Source organism: Heloderma suspectum, chromosome 9, assembly GCF_057233095.1.
Source record: "Heloderma suspectum isolate Gila_16-S chromosome 9, 16-S_ref, whole genome shotgun sequence".
NCBI classification, from domain to species: Eukaryota; Metazoa; Chordata; class Lepidosauria; order Squamata; family Helodermatidae; genus Heloderma; species Heloderma suspectum.
This window is the reverse complement of record NC_139466.1, coordinates 4,209,697-4,227,041: the sequence shown is the minus strand read 5'-3', so window position 1 is coordinate 4,227,041 and position 17,345 is coordinate 4,209,697. Positions and strand designations below refer to the sequence as shown.

The following is a 17,345-nucleotide window of genomic DNA, read 5'->3' as shown; positions in this document are numbered from 1 at the left end:
TTTATAAGTCATGACCCTGCCTAGCAGTCAGGTCAAAGAGGAGGAGAAACCAGCTGGCTCAGGGAGACCACCAGCACAAGCTGCAGAGGTGCTGAATCAGGCTTCGACACCAAGCCTGTCAGCCACAAACCATAGCCAGAGACCTCCAAAGTGGGCCACAACCCACCCACCCCCGAGCCAGGTTTGCTCGGGGAACCAGCCCCCTTTACACTAGGGACTTCATGCTCCCTAGTGCCTGCTTACCAGCACAGGCAACGCACAAGGCAGGAACTAACACATTGGGGATCAAATGAAGGCTCCATGCCACAGAACTAACCCTTTTAGGCTCTCCATTCATCCGGAAGGGAGCAGAGCCTGGGAGAGGTATTCTGGCCCAAGAGCGATAAAAGGCCTCCGCTGAGTTCCTAACCATTGGAGCAACCTGTCTGCTCAGAGCTATCCAAGGTCCTGCAACTCCACCCTGAATAAGCCACCCTCAGGTGTCTGTGGTGTCGTGTGGACTCCCACTCATGCTCAGCACAGGACAAAACGCTGTAATTTTAACCTAATGATCTTGTACCTCCATAAAATATTCTACAAGGAACCACATAAACCAAGAGCACATAGCAAAGCCAGTATAAATTAGGTACCTAGTAAATCTGACCTAGCCCATCATAATTATTCAAGTAAATATATCATACAAATAGTCCTTCAAAATAGAATTTAATTATTTTCTATAATTAGATAAGACAAATCATCAATATAAAACAGAATGATTCCAAGGAGTTAATTCAAAGAATAAATGCAATCAGCTCAAATCAACTATTTCAATATAAGATCAATTCAGGCAATGAATTCAGTATGTGGCTCAGCAGGATCAAATCAGGCAAACGGCTCATTCATTACAAAGATGCTTCTCACCCCAAACCACCTTGTTGCTCCAATCACTCCAAAGGCCCCATGTCCTCGTACAGCGGCTGCTGACATCGCCTTGAATGGCTCTCACCCGGAAAGTGTGGTACGCATTAGGCCTGAGACTAATGGTTACGCTGGTACGATCCTCGTAACGCTTAAAAGAGAAAACAAACAGACCATTTTCATAATCTACCAACATTCTATAGGTTTAAAACATATAACTAAAGCTTTAAAAATATTACTTTATTGAAAAGGATTGTTCATATGAAATGTTTAAACAGCAGTACAGAAAAAGTACACAGTATAACAAGGAAGAAAAATTCTTTGCCTCCTTATGTCACAGAAAATCCACATTCTGACTCTCTTATGAGAGACAAAATTCCTGCCCAGTAAACGGAACACACTTGCATATGAGCAGACAAGCTACTTGAAAATGAGGGCCTGGGTTCCTGAAAATGGAACATTGGACTTATCATGAGTGTTCCTTCTACTTGGAGATGGGAGGACATCCTACAAAGGATTAATCCAAACATCAGTCTCTAGAGGCAGGGCTAAACTAAATTTCCTGACTCCACCAGTGGGAGAAACCCCACCCAGTCTGAGGGGACCCATATTATCTATTAAAAGGTCACTGAAAAAACAAGGCGGGTACCCAGTGGGACTCAATACCCAACTGGCCTCAAGCTCAAGAAACAGCATGTAACATTGGAAAAGTTAGAAATGAGAACAAGGGCAGAGGCAATCTTGAATGAATCTCAGACTAGTTCATACAAAAAAATTAAAAGTATCATCCGTGACAGTCCTTTCACTGGGGGAAGTCAGGATGCCGTCCCATCTCCACACAGGAGGAACACAGTCCAATGGTCTGTTCTTCCTTAGAGTAAGAGGATATTCTGCAGAAGGATGTATAAAAGCAGTGTGTCCCCCTCCATCACCCCAGCCTGCATTCTGGATGGGAACCTGCCTACAAACAAGACTGTACAGCCTGTTGTAAAATCCCCTTCCAAACATGGTGGCTGATGCAAAAAGATGGATCTTGCATTCCCTGACACAAAAGGAAGACTGTTAATCTGGTACTAAAAGGGTTAACAAAGAGTAAAGATGGCTGATTTGATCTGGAATGGTAGAAGGATCTGAGTGAGGGTTTTGGGGAGACCTACAAGAAAAGCCCCTAAAAGATCCCAGACTCATAACCAGTTTTATATTCCAAACTCTTGACCCCTGGGTGAGAAGACCTTGAAGTCTGATTCTATGCTAAATGATATTATTTCACTAACTGAGACTCTAACTAAGATTTTGCAGGACTGTCTTTGAAGAAAGGGGAAAAAATTCAGCTGTCTTTACAAGTGGCTTCACAGAGCTTGTTCAAGGCCATGACGTGCTGGCAGAGTGTCTAAGTGAGATGAACTGAAGAACTGAGCATGTTCAGATGCCTACTAAGAGGAGGAAAAGTACTGTTTTGACATCTCATGGTGTACACTTGCCGATAAGAGAATGTCCTTACTTGATGTTAGTTGCGCAGGGAAGCTGTAGCCCTGACCACGAGCGACAACTAGGAGGAGGTGTTCGGGCAGATGTGACCAAAAATGGTCAAAGATGACCGGGAGTTATAAGATGATATACCAGGGAGAAATGCGTCAATCAAGGTAACATGCCCAGATGGCAGAGTTTGGGTCATATTTTGGGGCATTTCAAAGTAACCCATTTGTAATGGTGCCAGACATGTTCCCCAAACACATGACATTGTGGGAGATAGATGAGACACCTTGCTTCTGATTGGACAGCAAATGCTCTAACCACATCCACCCCATTTTGACTGGAAGATGATCGTCTCATTGCTCCTTGGGGCCCCACCTTTGACCAGCGCAAGGGTATAAAAGCACAGGTGATGAGAGCTCCTGGCTGCTCTTGTTCCTGCTGCTGCTGTTCCTGCTGCTGTTTGCTTTGCCACCAGATTTGGGTAACTATGGACCCCTTTAGACTCTTAGACTTTGGAACTTAGAATATTTTCTGAAAGTAGAACTTAGAATTATTTCTGAGTTTGGGACTTAAGAGTGATTTCTAAGCTTGAGACTTGGAGGTTACTTCTGAGGATGGGATTTGGAATCCCATCTTCAGAGCTGGCAAACTGAATTATTTCCAGGTCTTGGGTTTTCCTTTCACTCTAGCTCCTACCCCTGTTCTTCACATGCCTAAAGCAACTTAATAATGCTTTAGCATAGCTTTTGTAGTCAAGTAAGAAGCAGGAGGAGGTAACGGGAGGGTTCACACTTAGTTTAGGTTGTTTTAGTTTAGCTTTGAACCGCAAGTAGTAAACAGGAGAAAGTTGGAAGGAGGAGTCATAACAATGTTAGAAGCTCAAGCCGTTATCTTATTAGCCAAATTCATAATACCAGCTTTGGCAATTGGAATTCTTCTGATTAATCTTCTATTTTTTGTTGCATTCTCTTTCCCTGTAATTATAAAGTTTCTAATGCTCATATAACCACCATGCCACTTCCTTTATATTTTGTATTTTTCTGAAATAAAGGCTTAAATAGATTTCAGTCTACAATTTTGTCTGTAGTGATGTTTGTCTGTTGGGATTAACTTGGTTACCCACCAGGGTGCTTCGGACCTATTTGGTGCAGGTTCTGAGGTTAAACAGGAAGGAATTTACAAAGATGAGTCCAGGTGGCTGCTTTACACATTTTCCCCAGTCTGCCGAAGTTGTATCCTCTCTTCCTGAATGAGCTGTTGTGTCCTAGCTCCAGATAAGGAGTCTCTGGAAGCAGAGCTCTTGTGCAACTGTTGCTCCGAGGAGGAGATGAATCAACGTCCTGGTCTTTCCTGATCAGGCACCGGTGTCTATACCTCATTCCCTGAAACTAGTGACTCTCCTGCCACCAGACTAGAATGCCTAGACCTCAGTTTCCTCGGAGGATCAGGAAAGACTTGAGGAACGGCTCACAAAGAAGTCCATGCAACCTGAAACTCTCCTGCCCAGAAGCAGCCAACAGTTGCATAAAAAGTCACCCACCCTTTATCTGGCTAGATGTAGCACGCCCAGACAACAGAGCTCCGGCAGTTGCTCCAGGTCAGTGCTGATAGGTTGCTCCCCCATTGCACAAACAGTAACTATGCTCCTGAATCTACTGAACTCTGAATCAGTACCCTGGTCCTTGTCTGGAGTCCTGACCTTGCCACGGTATCCAGTTGACGCCACAGCCTTAGGCGTGGGCCATCACTTCCTCTTAGTTGCAGAAGTCGAAATGGATCAGGATAGCTAGGCCCTTAGGAACTAAGTAAGCATTGCATTTGGGAGGTTATGCTTATTTACTAAGAAATCCACTTGCTAAGAGCGACCAAGAAAGCTTTCCCCCCTGGATGGCTAGTTGAAAGGCCAGAAAGAGCAAGTCTGATCTCCTAAACTATACTGTCCTCCCGAGATAGATGTGCAGTGCCTAGTGATGTGAAGGCCCAGAAAAAAAGGAAACATTTGAAGAAAAAAAAAGAAAGGTTTTTTTCTTCTTCTGAGGACCGTTTTTGTTTCCCCACCCCCAAAAACAGAATAGCTTTGGATTATGAAATATTTTCTTTTAGAATTTAAGGAAAAGTATTTCTATATTGTTACCCAGGCTTTACACCCCCCCAAAATGATTTCAAAAAAACTATGTAATACGAACACTTTTATAGAAAGACTAGAGATATAAAGTGTCTGGAAATACTGATGCCATGGGGAAAAATGTTTTTTAATCCTCTCTGTAAGATTCCCAGCATAGTTATTTCTTTCATTTCTTATTAAAATTATTGACCTAAAGTATATTTTACCGATAGACATTTATGCTCAATTTCTCAACATGTGAGAAATTGCACTGACCACTGTGCATTCTTGTTCAACAACCCACACTCAACCACCGAGTGTGGCTTAGCGTGTTGTGTGAACTCAGCCATTGTCTGTTTTTGCAAATAGGTTTCTCGAGACTCCATTTACTGTGGTTTCAATCTCTTTTCTAGGCTACTGCTCCCACCCCGAGGATTATTCTCCCCTACTGGTTAAAGCTGTTAAGAGTGCTGGAGCTGGCAGAGGAGAGCCAAGATCTAAAAACAGCTCCAGAATCAATAAACTCCTAGGAGCCAAGGAAGTGTCATCTAGCAGCAAAAGCCCCGGACAGCATTATCTTCATTCCCAGAACTTTTACTCTGAAATCAAAGGCGAACAGGCATGTTGCTTGGCATGTTGCAATTAAATCTATTTAGAGCCCTAAGAAGGATGAAGGGCAATTATTGGAAGACACATTGAAAAGAATAAAGGAATTTCAAGAAGGGAAACAGCCCTGGTTGTCCTGATGGATGGCTTACCTGGGAATAGACGGGGGGCATGTGACCATATTAGTTTTCCCGGAACTCTGAGTGGCTTTCAATACCATCGAGTGTGGTATCTTTCTAGATCGCCTGGCTGGGTCTGGTTTAGGCAGCATCATGTTATGACGACTCCAATCTTACTTGGGCAGTTCCATCTCGTCCCCTTATGATTAACACATACATGAAACCACTGGGGGAAGTCATTTGGAGGTTTGGGCTGCAATGTTACCAATATGCAGATGACACATAGCTCTACCTTGCATTTTTGTGATGGATGAGGACAAATAAAATGGTTAAGAAATATATTTAGGACACACTCCTATGGGTTGTGCCCAGCTGGGTTGCTGCCAACAAGGTGAGAGAATGAAGGAGCTAATTTTTTTCCTCTCTGTCCTCTATTTTTTGCTTTTCCCTCTAGATGGACCTCTGAGCCTCTCTGGGTGTGTGTGTGTGGGGGGGGGACTGGAGAGGCCATTGTTGTTGTTTATTCGGTCAGTTGCTTCCGACTCTTCGTGACTTCATGGACCAGCCCACGCCAGAGCTTCCTGTCGGCCGTCGCCACCCCCAGCTCCCCCAAGGTCGAGTCCGTCACCTCCAGAATATCACCCATCCACCTTGCCCTTGGTCGGCCCCTCTTCCTTTTGCCTTCCACTTTCCCTAGCATCAGCATCTTCTCCAGGGTATCCTGTCTTCTCATTATGTGGCCAAAGTACTTCAGTTTTGCCTGTAATATCATTCCCTCAAGTTAACAGTCTGGCTTTATTTCCTGGAGTATGGTTTGATCTTCTTGCAGTCCAAGGCACTCTCAGAATTTTCCTCCAGCACCACAGTTCAAAAGCATCTATCTTCCTTTGCTCAGCCTTCCTTATGGTCCAGCTCTCACAGCCATAGGTTACTATGGGGAATACCATTGCTTGAACTATGCGGACCTTTGTTGTCAGTGTGATGTCTCTGCTCTTCACTATTTAATCAAGATTTGTCATGGCTCTCCTCCCAAGAAGTAAACGTCTTCTGATTTCCTGGCTGCAGTCAACGTCTGCAGTAATCTTTGCGCCTAGAAAGACAAAGTCTGTCACTGCCTCCACGTTTTCTCCCTCTATTTGCCAGTTATCAATCAAGCTGGTTGCCATAATCTTGGTTTTTTTGAGGTTTAACTGCAACCCAGCTTTTGCACTTTCTTCTTTCACCTTCGTCATGAGGTTCCTCAGCTCCTCCTCGCTTTCAGCCATCAAAGTGGTATCATCTGCATATCGGAGATTGTTAATGTTTCTTCCAGCAATTTTAACTCCAGCCGTGGCTTCATCAAGCCCAGCACGTCGCATGCTGTGTTCTGTGTACAGGTTGAATAGGTAGGGTGAGAGTATACAACCCTGCCATACTCCTTTCCCAATCTTAAACCAGTCCGTTGATCCATGGTCTGTTCTTACTGTTGCTACTTGGTCGTTATACAGATTCCTCAGGAGGCAGACAAGATGACTTGGTATCCCCATCCCACCAAGAACTTGCCACAATTTGTGATGATCCACACAGTCAAAGGCTTTAGAATAGTCAACAAAACAGAAATAGATGTTTTTCTGAAACTCCCTGGCTTTCTCCATTCTCCAGCGGATATTGGCAATTTGGTCTCTAGTTCCTCTGCCTTTTCTAAACCCAGCTTGTACATCTGGCAATTCTCATTCCATGAACTGCTGGAGTCTACCTTGCAAGATCTTGAGCATTACCTTACTGGCATGTGAAATAAGTGCCACTGTTGGATAGTTTGAACTTTCTTTGATGCTTCCCTTTTTTGGTATGGGGATATAGGATATCCGAGCCTCACCTCTCCCCTCAGCACACCGCCGTTCGGACCTCTCCGAGACCGCTTTTCTGACCTCGGAAAGCAGCCAGCGTGGTTTTCTGCAGCAGCTGTGAGGACAGGAGGAGGGACTGGATACCAGAGGCCCCCTTCTGAGGCCGTAGCAGTGTCTACGGCCCTGCGGAGGGGTTCTAAAGAATCCCATGGTCCCTGGGATGCTCCACTGGGACCACAGGATTGCTCTCTTAATAAAGAAAACTGTGTTTATAGAAACAGAAGTTCTGTTGTACATTATGAGAACAACTTACTGTTTTATTTGATTCGGTGTTATTCATTTCTACTTCATAGCATATGCCAGCCAATGTGCTAGGAGTCCACGTTAGAGATACTCCGTCACTGCTCTTTCTGATGTTTATAATTGATGGAGGATCAAGTTTTACTGGTAAACCTAAAGGAAAATAAACGAATAAATGCTGCACAATTTTTAAAAAATCCAACATTAACTTGATGGTGACATATCTGTGAGCTTTAAAATAAAACATGTCAAATGTGTCCAAATCAGTATTAATGGAGAAATCCCTGGCATTAATTTCCCTTTCCTAAAGCTCCATGCTTTTAATAATCCTTTTACTGTACTTCCGTTGTTTCTTGTTTTATATACTTTTAATATAAAACATATTCTGTAATTCCTTTAATCCCATCAATTCCCTATTTCTATCCAATTTACCCTCGCCCATTCCTTCATTATTGTTAACATATGTCTTAGATGGTACACATCATAATATGTTTTTAATGACGCAATCCTATCAAGATAGGCGGCTGCCTCTGAACTCGGAGGCGACTGCCTATCCAAAGCAAGGCTGGAGAAGCACAGGGTGGGTGGGTAGGATTGGATGTGTCGTACATGCAGTTCGGCTCTCCCCGCCCAGGAACGCCCCCAGCCCTGCCCCTTTTCAGTCGCTCTGTGCTGCTCTTCCAAGTGCGGAGGATGGGGCTTCTCCACGCTGCCTCCGAGGCAGTGCAGACGTAGGGGGAGGTCGGTTTTCTGGGAACCAACCTCGGAGTGTGGGCTCCGAGGTCAGTTCCCAGAAAAGAGCATATCCTATGGCCCTCTAGACAGTGTCGAGTGGCCACAGGATTGCTCCCTAAATGTGATATACCCCATCCTCCTTCTGTATCTGAAAACCTTTGCTGTTCGTCGCCTTTTAGTCTTAAAAATAAATTTTTCTGTGTTTTGCCATGTTTTAAACCTTTTAAATGGAATTTCTTATGGAAGCACATTAAAAAGATAAGTACATTTTGGTAATAACATCATTTTTATAGTCATAATCCGATCAGAAAGTGTTAAATTTATCTTTTCCCATCTGGCTATGTCATTCTTTCTTTCCATAACTTCCCGTAATTTAGTTTCAGCACATTCTTCTGTCTTTTAGGGACTTGAACTCCTAAATATCTAAATGCTTTTGTTACTAAATGGATACCTCTCATTTCTGAAATTTCTATTTGTTCTTGTGGTCCTATATTCAGGCACATCAAATCAGATTTATTTGTATTTACCTTTAGTCCTATGACCTGTTGAAATTCTGTTAATTCTGTTATCAGTTCCTTTATCCCCTTTTCTGAATTTCGTAACATAAATAAAATGTCATCTGCATATGCCTGTACTTCTAATTGCTTGTTTGGGCCCAATCCAAGCTGGTGGCAATGGCCTAGAAATAGTTGAGCACAACATATAAGACAGAGCCTCCATCACACTGCTTCATCAGGCTCTTAAAGTAAGAAACACCCTTCTCAGTCCACCAGCTGTGTGGTGCATTGAGCCTGCCAAGGTGCGCAGAGAGGCATTCTTGGTACCCCATCCTCTTGTCACCATCCTGCTGATCCTCTTCAGCGGTCCTTCTCCGTGAGCCCCTGCCAAAGGAAGTGAGATGGGTGGCTACCAGGAGGAGACATTTTCTGCTGTGGCCCCCCGGCTGTGGAATGTGCTCCCTAGAGAGGTTCACCTGGCACCTATGTTGTACCACTTCCGGCATCCGGTGAGGACCTTTTTATTCTCCCAGTATTTTTGCATTTTAGCTTTGGTGTTTTAAATCTGTATTTTATATCTCTGCATTGCTGCTACGTTTTATTCTGGTTGTACTGTTATATCGTGGTTTCAGGCTTTCATATTTTATATTGTTTTATGCTGCACTCTGTGGTTTTAATTTTTGTGAACCACCTAGACAGTTCCGTCTATTGGGCAGTATAGAAATGAAATGAAATGAAATGAAATGAATAAATAAATAAATAAATAAATAAATATAGAATCCCTTTCCTATGGAGCCTGGCCACAGCATGAGCCTAAGCATCCTTCAGAAGTGATGTGTCAGGGTTGGATCGGAGCCCATAGAGCCCCAAGGCAGTTCTGATTCTGAGGAAGAATAGAAGCCATGGGAGAGGAACCCGCATGCTGTTCAGAGGCACTGCTGGAGGGAGAGCCCCTCCCTGATCACATTCCTGAGAGTGGTAGCGACCCTGGCAGGCAGGGGGAGGGACAACTGGAGCTTCGGGACGCTAGGTGCCCCAATGCCCCACAGGAAAGGGGTGGACTTTCGCCTCCAAGCCCTTAAGTTCAGAGGCTTCCCGCCTTTACCTCCAAATAGAGATCAACTGATTCACTAAGGCTAGAAACCCCAAGTAGGCAGCTCTCTTAAGTTTCCCTCATTAGGCTCATGCAATTAGCATCTGTCAGCATCATTAGGTTGAATGGAAATAAAGCCTCGGAAAATAGTCCTATCATCTGTGTGTTGATTCTGGCTACTTGAGGATTTCAGAAGGCAGCAAGGGTGCTCCTGATATGATGTAGGGCTTTTTAGATGGGGAGAGAGAAGAGCAGGAGGGCTGTTTTAGATTTTCTAATGGGCATTAGGTTTTCAACGTCACTTCTTACTCCAAGGCTTTTGGCATGAAGCAGGCCATCAACCAACCAACAGAAAAACCTACCGTCTTCCAAGCCTTCCTTCACTATACACACAGGTTGAATGCCTCTGGAATTGCCTCGGATAGAAATACTGAGAGGTTCGAGTCCATCGAATGCCAAGTTGAAAGCGCATCGGAAGGAATCTCCTTCTCTGGTGTAATTTGTGCATGGCTGTTCTTTTTTCAGGCTGCTATACCTGGGTGGGGTAAGCAACATCAGGACATTATAAAACCAGGGTGGTGTTGGGCAAACACACTATTGCCCGCAGACCATGAAAAACAGGGCCTTGTGGAGTGGGAAATAGCAAGGTAAACAGGCCTGAAGTGAGGAATGACAGCGTGGTTTTGTTCAGTTCCTGATAGCCCTGCACTGTGGCCGCAATCCAGAGAGCTACTTTGGGCATACCCAAGTTTGGGCTGGCCCCACTGAATCTCTAACTTTTCTACTTCCGTTCAGTTGCAGTCTTCCATGCATCACAATGTCCCCTTCTCCCAACAATGGCTGAGGGAGGGGAGGGCAGACCAGTTGCATTTTCTAGGAACATTCTTGGATGCCTCCTTAATCTGCATGAGAAGTTGACTTGGCTGCATGGACAGGAAACACACACGTGAACACAGACAGGCTTCATTTTGATAGAAACTCCCAGGTTCTTGGTAGAAGCTAGCCAGATCTAATGGTGGCAAAAATTCACTTGCAGCTACGATCAGGGCCAGCACCAATCTTGAAAAGGCCCAGAGCAGACTGCTGCCAATTCCCTTCCCCGCTTGACTGCCCCCCTGCCCTGACTGGGCCCTGCCTAGAAACGCCCCACCCCCATCTCTCCTGGCAATGACAAAATTGGCCAGTAGCTGATGCAAAATTTAGGCATAAATTAGTCATGAAACAGTTTATTTGTGCAATCGGAGTAGCACTGCACTGAAGAATGGGGCTGGGTGTTTCGGTAACAGTTTACTGCTCTTCAGCCGCCTATTTCCAACAATACGTTACATCTGTGTTAAAAATCCATGCCCCTTCCTCCAAAAAAGTAGACTGTGAATTTTAGTAACACAGGGACACTCCGTGGTTTTCTTCCTCACACAGATCAGAAGCCTTGTGACAGGAGGCTATTTTGAAAGTGCTGTTGGCAGAAGGATACTAAAACAAATCATCCTGCCCAGTAATGCTCCTGAATGAATCTGCTACTTGAAAAGGGAAATTCAGCTTTTCCTGGATATTATTATACACTTTCCTTCATGCCATCCAAACAGATTTCAAAACTGGAGAGTGCTGAATTAAAATCCGTCACAGCTCTGCACTGAAAAGGTCCAAGTTCACATAATTTTGGAGAGAAGAATATATTTTCAAGTACAAACCAGTAGGACAGGTTGTAGAGGGTGTCACGATCTGCATTCTCTCCACGCTGCCACGAACACACCACATACTGTTCATTATGCCAAATGCAGTTGACATTAATGGCGCCTGTACCTGCAATACCTGGAAAGGAAAAGCAAAAGCATCAAAAGCAACACTAGTTCCAGCAAGCACTTCTCTTTTACTGAACATTCTGCTTTCTTCAGTGAGCTGCTGAGACCTTGGCTCTCTCGGCCTGTAGAGCAGAATTGCTGAAAGGACAGAAATTGGGCTTTGAGCATGTCAAGAATGAACATGCCATTCTACCATTCCAAACTCAGGTATACAAATTAAACTCATCTGCAAACCTTTATTTTGGGTAATTCATTCTAAAGTGATTAGAGATGGGAGGCTGAAGTTGGAAGCGGGGCAGGAAGTTAGCAGGTATGAAAAACGGGAGTTCCCAAACCTTCCCCAGACCCTTCTGAGAGAGTTCATCATGCAAGCTCCATACAACTTTAAGTGTTTTTGTCAATTCTCAGATATGAAAGTTGTTGGGATATTGGATTCCTGCACTGAGCAGCAGGTTGGACTCGATGGCCTTGTAGGCCCCTTTGTGGGTCTTTCCTTAGTAAGTTTTAAAAGATGGTTTTGTACTTTTGCAAACGTTGGGGTTCCCCCTAACATGCTGCTGCCTCACTCTTGTTTCTGAGTGGCTCATTTTGGCTCCATTTCTGTCAGCACTCAACACCAGAATTCGCTATTAGAGGGACTGATGACTGAGAACAAGAACATTAGAAGAGCCATAGCAATCACAGAATCATAGAATAGTAGGGTTGGGTAATAGTAGGGTAATCAGCAAGGTTCATATATTCATAAGTGGTGGGCATGTCCTGTTGTGTCACCGTTTTGGAACATATTCTCAGAAATGACAAGTATCACACATCAAACTATACCTGTTACATCAGCATTGGCCCTATTAACAATATGGGGAGAACAAAATGCAAAAGTGACATCTAAGGACTTAACTAATGGCAGCCCAAAGAGTCATAGCTAAAGGTTGGAGAACTGGAGAAATTCTAACATTACAATCTTGGTATATGGAATTGTGGCAAATAGCTAAGGCAGAAAAATTGTCGAACCAACTGAAATTAGCTAAAAGCAAAGTCAAAACATCTGACTTCTATAAAATATGGCAGGATTTTATTTTATCTGTCAAAGCCTTTCCTCAAACTACAGAAAAAGAGACTAAATTTAATTTGTTGAGGTGAAGAATTATAAAGAAAAACTCCAAGCAGGCTATGGATTCCACCCATATCTTGGTTTGTTAGATAAAGGGAAAATATACATATATGTTAAATGTACTACTCTCCGTCAATAAGTACATTAAAATCCAATGTGTTTCTATTTATTCATTCATTAATGCATTCTATCTGTTGGTTTGTTTAATCTTGTTTTAGAAAACTAATTAAAAATATATTTCCTCTTTGCTTTACTGCCCATGTGAAGGACTCAGACAGACAGCTTTAAGGAGTGCTTTCAAAGGGTGTCCAATCCCTGTGTGTCTGAAGGTGTAGGATGTTTCATTGGCTGAGTTGGAACTTTTCTGAGCCATGCAACTCCCATGGTTTGGGAGAGAGAAATCACATTGAACTTGCATGGCCTACAAAATTCAACTGGTAGTGTAGAAAACTGCAGTCTGTACACTTCCTTTCACTCCACTGCTGTTCATTTCAATGGGACATGAGGAGACATTCTCAAAGGACTGCATCTAGAACAGCTGTGAGGTGCAGTAGGGATTCTGCATGCCTTACTGAAGGGGCACTAGAGTGCCCTTTTACTTAAGGTAAGTTGAAAAAAAAAAGGTTCTGCCATTCTAAGCATCAAAATTCTACAGCTTATAAAAATGACACGAATAACTTGAAACACGGCATCTGTAATCTACCTGATGGAGTCTACAATTGTGCAAAATTTCAAAGTGATCTGATGCAAATGGCCACAGATACAGCAAGTTAAAAAGTGATGAAAATGGACACAGTTATAAGTTTTCCTCCAAGCTGTGGCTCAGCATATCATATATTGCTCTTCAATTCTGGGCATAAATTACTGCCATTGTACTATACTTAGGCTTCTTGAGGTGTGCCTTTCACTGGCTTGGTGAAATTCCGAGCAGTGGTTTAAAAGTTGTCAAGGTTTTTCTGCCCAGTGAAAGCCTGTGGTAGCAACTGCTGGCATAATGATGGTGGGCATGCTCAGTTCCAGTCTGAAGCTACAATGAGGTCAGTACTGCAGTGTTTTGTGAGAGGAGCTCCTGTCAGCAATATGACCGTTGGGGAGTGGGGTGGGTAGGAGGAAAATGTTAACTGAGGTAAGAGTGAGGGAATCACACTCACTGATTGAAAGGATCACAGATGAAGAGAGGGAGGAAGAAGAAAAAGCTATGCTTCAATCCTGTGCAGGCTTACTCAAAAGTAAGGTCTTCTGAACATACAGGGACATATCTAGTCATTTGTACACACCTACTCAGTTAATGTCTTGTTTGTGTTTTGCTTTTTAGCTTGTTTGTTTTGCTTCTTAGTTTCTGTGTTTTTTTTCAGAATACCAGAATAATAAATTTCGTTTTTAAAAACAAGGGATATTCAATGATAAAAAATACCCTGCCAGTTTAAGACCAGAGTTGAGGCTATCTCATGTTGGCTCAAGCTCCAGAGCCAGAAAACAGGAAGCTAAGGCTGATGCCTTAACAGACATGCTTCGTGATAAGTGATGAAGTTGTACAATGTCACAAATTGTGCGTGCTTACAAGCAACAAACAGGCTTGGGTCAAGTCACAGCAGGATTTCTCCAGCAACACAGTAAAGTTCAGGTGCTTCATCAAGCAATACAGGACCAGGACAATGTGGAGCATCTTTCCTGGTCCCAGGCACTCCTTCATCCCTGTCTAGATTTGGGCCTGAAAAACCAAGGAAAAACAGGTGCAAGGAAGATAAGTTGTAAGCACGCACAATTTGTGACATTGCACAACATCACTGATCATGGGGCATGTCTGCTAAGGGTTCAGCCTTAGCTTCTGATTTCCCGGCTTTGTGGAGCTTGCGCCAACATGAGATAACCTCAATTCTGACAAACAGATTTTTTTTTTAAACTTTGGATTGGTAATATGGCTTGGAACAGGTTGCTTAGAATTCTCCAGAGATTGAATGATGACCCCCTTAGGGATCACTGAACAGACATAGTGGGCTCACGACTCCTTGATCACTGTTCTTATGCCGAGGACGAAATTGTATAGGGTCATGAAAGGACCAAGACAGGGCAGATACATAGTGCTGGCTGTAGAAACTGGGGAGGGATCTCACTGCCGTCTTGGTTGGAGTTTGCAAACACAAGGTTCATTTGGTTACTGGGCGGATTACAAGTTAAATCAATAAAACCAATATATGAAATACACACAGTATCTGAAGACTTACCATTTTGTGGAAGAGAGATATTGAACCACTCTCCCTTACCCAGGTCATTTTCTGAACATGCTGTTCTTACTCCAAAAACAACATTTTTACCCAGAGGTACTTGCAATGTCCGGGAAAGGCTGAGACTCCATTTCTAAGTTTGGAAGAGAGGAAAATCATTAGATGTATCTGGATGAAAAAGTATGCATCTCAAGCAAGCCCAAGTTCAAACCTAACCCCAGAAGAGGATCTCTTCTGACAATACATAACTATATAGTAGTGCTAGTCATTACATCCTTGCAAGCCTTTGGCTACAATCCTATACACCAGGGGTGGACAACATGTGGGCCCCAAGGCCTTTCCTGTGCCCCCCCAAGTATGCCCCTGCGATGCTGCTGAAATGCCCCCCCCATGATACAAGCAGCAGCTGCCGACGCAGCCAAAGCTGCCTTTCCAGTTGCGCTTTCCTTTTCACCACGAGAAAGAAACGGCCAGTGATCTCACCTCTCTCCTCTCACACGGCTCTCTAGTGCAAGAGGACACCTCCTGCACTATAGAGCTTCCTCTGTTCAGATCAGGCACAGCTGAAGCCCCCTTCCCACCACAGCGATCTAAGGCAGCATTGCTGAGGTGGGGAAGAGGCCTTAACCTTCCCCCCATCCTACAATACTGCTCAATATTGCTGGCATGGAAGAAAAATTAAAGGCTTCCTCCACCCAGCCCAGTGATGCTGCTGCAGATCTGCAACAGGACTTGGTGTGTGTGTGTGTGTGTGTGTGTGTGTGCGCATGCGAGCGCAATTGCTGGCCACCTCCCCAACACCACATGCAGCTCCCGGGGCCATAAAAGCTGCCCACCCCTTAGCTGGGAGTAAACCCTGTTGAACTCAATGCGGCTTCCTTCTAAGTAGACATGCATAGGATTGTACTGCAAATATCTCTCCACTTAAACCAATTAGTTGTTCTCAATTTTTCTGTTTCTTTAGTTTTTCTTTCTTTGCACTTTAATCATATTACACCTGTATACATTTCCCTTTGCTGGCTTCATCTATTATTTTGCACTAAGTTTAAACTTCTAATTTTAACTTTTAAGTTTCTGCATTATCTTGCCCCTTCTTACCTGATCTCATTTTTTGATCAGGTAACCTCCCTTGTGGACCGTGGGAATGCTGTGGACATAATATACCTCGACTTCAGCAAAGCTTTCAACAAAGTGCCCCATGATTTCCTGATGAGCAAAGTAGCTCAAAGTGGGCTAGATGAAACAATGATCAGGTGGACCCACAGTTGGCTACAGAATCGGACTCAAAGAGTGCTTCTCAATGGGATCTTCTCAAACTGGGGAGAGGTAACGAGCGGGGTACTGCAGGGCTCAGTCCTGGGCCCACTGCTCTTCAACATTTCTATTAATGACTTGGAGGAGGAGGTGCAGGGAGTGCTCATCAAATTTGCAGATGACACAAAATTGGGCGGGATAGCTAATACTTTGGAAGACAGAAACAACGTTCAAAGTGATCTTGATCGGCAGGAGCGCTGGGCAGAAAACAACAGAATGACATTTAATAGGGACAAGTGCCAAGTTCTGCACCTAAGAAATAGAAACTAAATGCAGTTACAAGACGGGGGATACTTGGCTCAACAATACTACAAGCGAGAAGGAACTTGGAATTGTTGTCAATCACAAGCTGAATATGAGCCAACAATGTGATGTGGCTGCAAAAAAGGCAAATGCTATTTTGGGCTGCATTAATAGAAGCATAGCTTCCAAATCCTGGGAAGTACTAGTCCCCCTCTACTCAGCACTGGTTAGGCCTCATCTGGAGTACTGTGTCCAGTTCTGGGCACCACACTTTAAGGAGGGTGCAGACAAACTGGAGAGGGTTCAGAGGAGGGCAACGAAGATGATCAGGGGACTGGAAACAAAGCCCTATGAGGAGGGACTGAAAGAACTGGGCATGTTTAGCCTTGAGAAGAGAAGACTGAGGGGAGACAGGATAGCGCTCTTCAAGTACTTGAGGTTGTCACAGAGGGGAAGGCCATGATCTCTTCTCGATCATCCCAGAGTGCAGGACACGGAATCATGGGCTCAAGTTACTGGAAGCCAGATTCCGGCTGAACATCAGGAAAAAGTTCCTGACTGTGAGAGCAATACGACAATAGAACCAATTGCCTAGGGAGGTGGTGGGCTCTCCCACACTGGAGGCATTCATGATGAGACTGGACAGCTATCTGTCAGAGATGCTTTGACATGGGTTCCTGCACTGAGCAGGGGGTTGGACTCGATGGTCTTATAGGCCCCTTCCAACCTTACTATTCTATTATTCTACGATTTCTGTTGCCTTCTCTTTATTCTCCTGTTCACTCTCTTCATTCATGGAACACTAATCTTCTTATTAAACCTTCACCCCTTTGTGCTACCTCTCGTTTCTGTGTCTTCTTCCACACAGCCCCTCACGTGTGGATCGCTGTCCTTCTAAATATCCAACTGGCCTTCTCTTTCTTTCACCTTAAGACATTATTAAACATTCATGTTTTCTCTCCTGTATAATGTTTGTAAAATTATACAGGGGCCTCTTCAT

At 44.0% G+C, this 17,345-nt stretch overlaps 1 protein-coding gene across 1 annotated transcript in view; it reads right to left on the bottom strand.

The window, feature by feature from the left end:
• The window catches only part of LOC146338353 (interleukin-13 receptor subunit alpha-1-like), a 39,100-nt gene that overhangs the window by 7,598 nt on the left and 14,157 nt on the right, over nucleotides 1-17,345 (bottom strand). The window contains exons 3-7 of the mRNA XM_084813571.1: nucleotides 14,789-14,921; nucleotides 11,345-11,465; nucleotides 10,016-10,188; nucleotides 7,342-7,481; nucleotides 901-1,048 (exon numbers count right to left, since the gene is read on the bottom strand). Of these exons, the coding sequence (XP_084669697.1) occupies nucleotides 901-1,048; nucleotides 7,342-7,481; nucleotides 10,016-10,188; nucleotides 11,345-11,465; nucleotides 14,789-14,921 (715 nt within the window). The remainder of the gene's footprint in view (nucleotides 1-900; nucleotides 1,049-7,341; nucleotides 7,482-10,015; nucleotides 10,189-11,344; nucleotides 11,466-14,788; nucleotides 14,922-17,345) is intronic.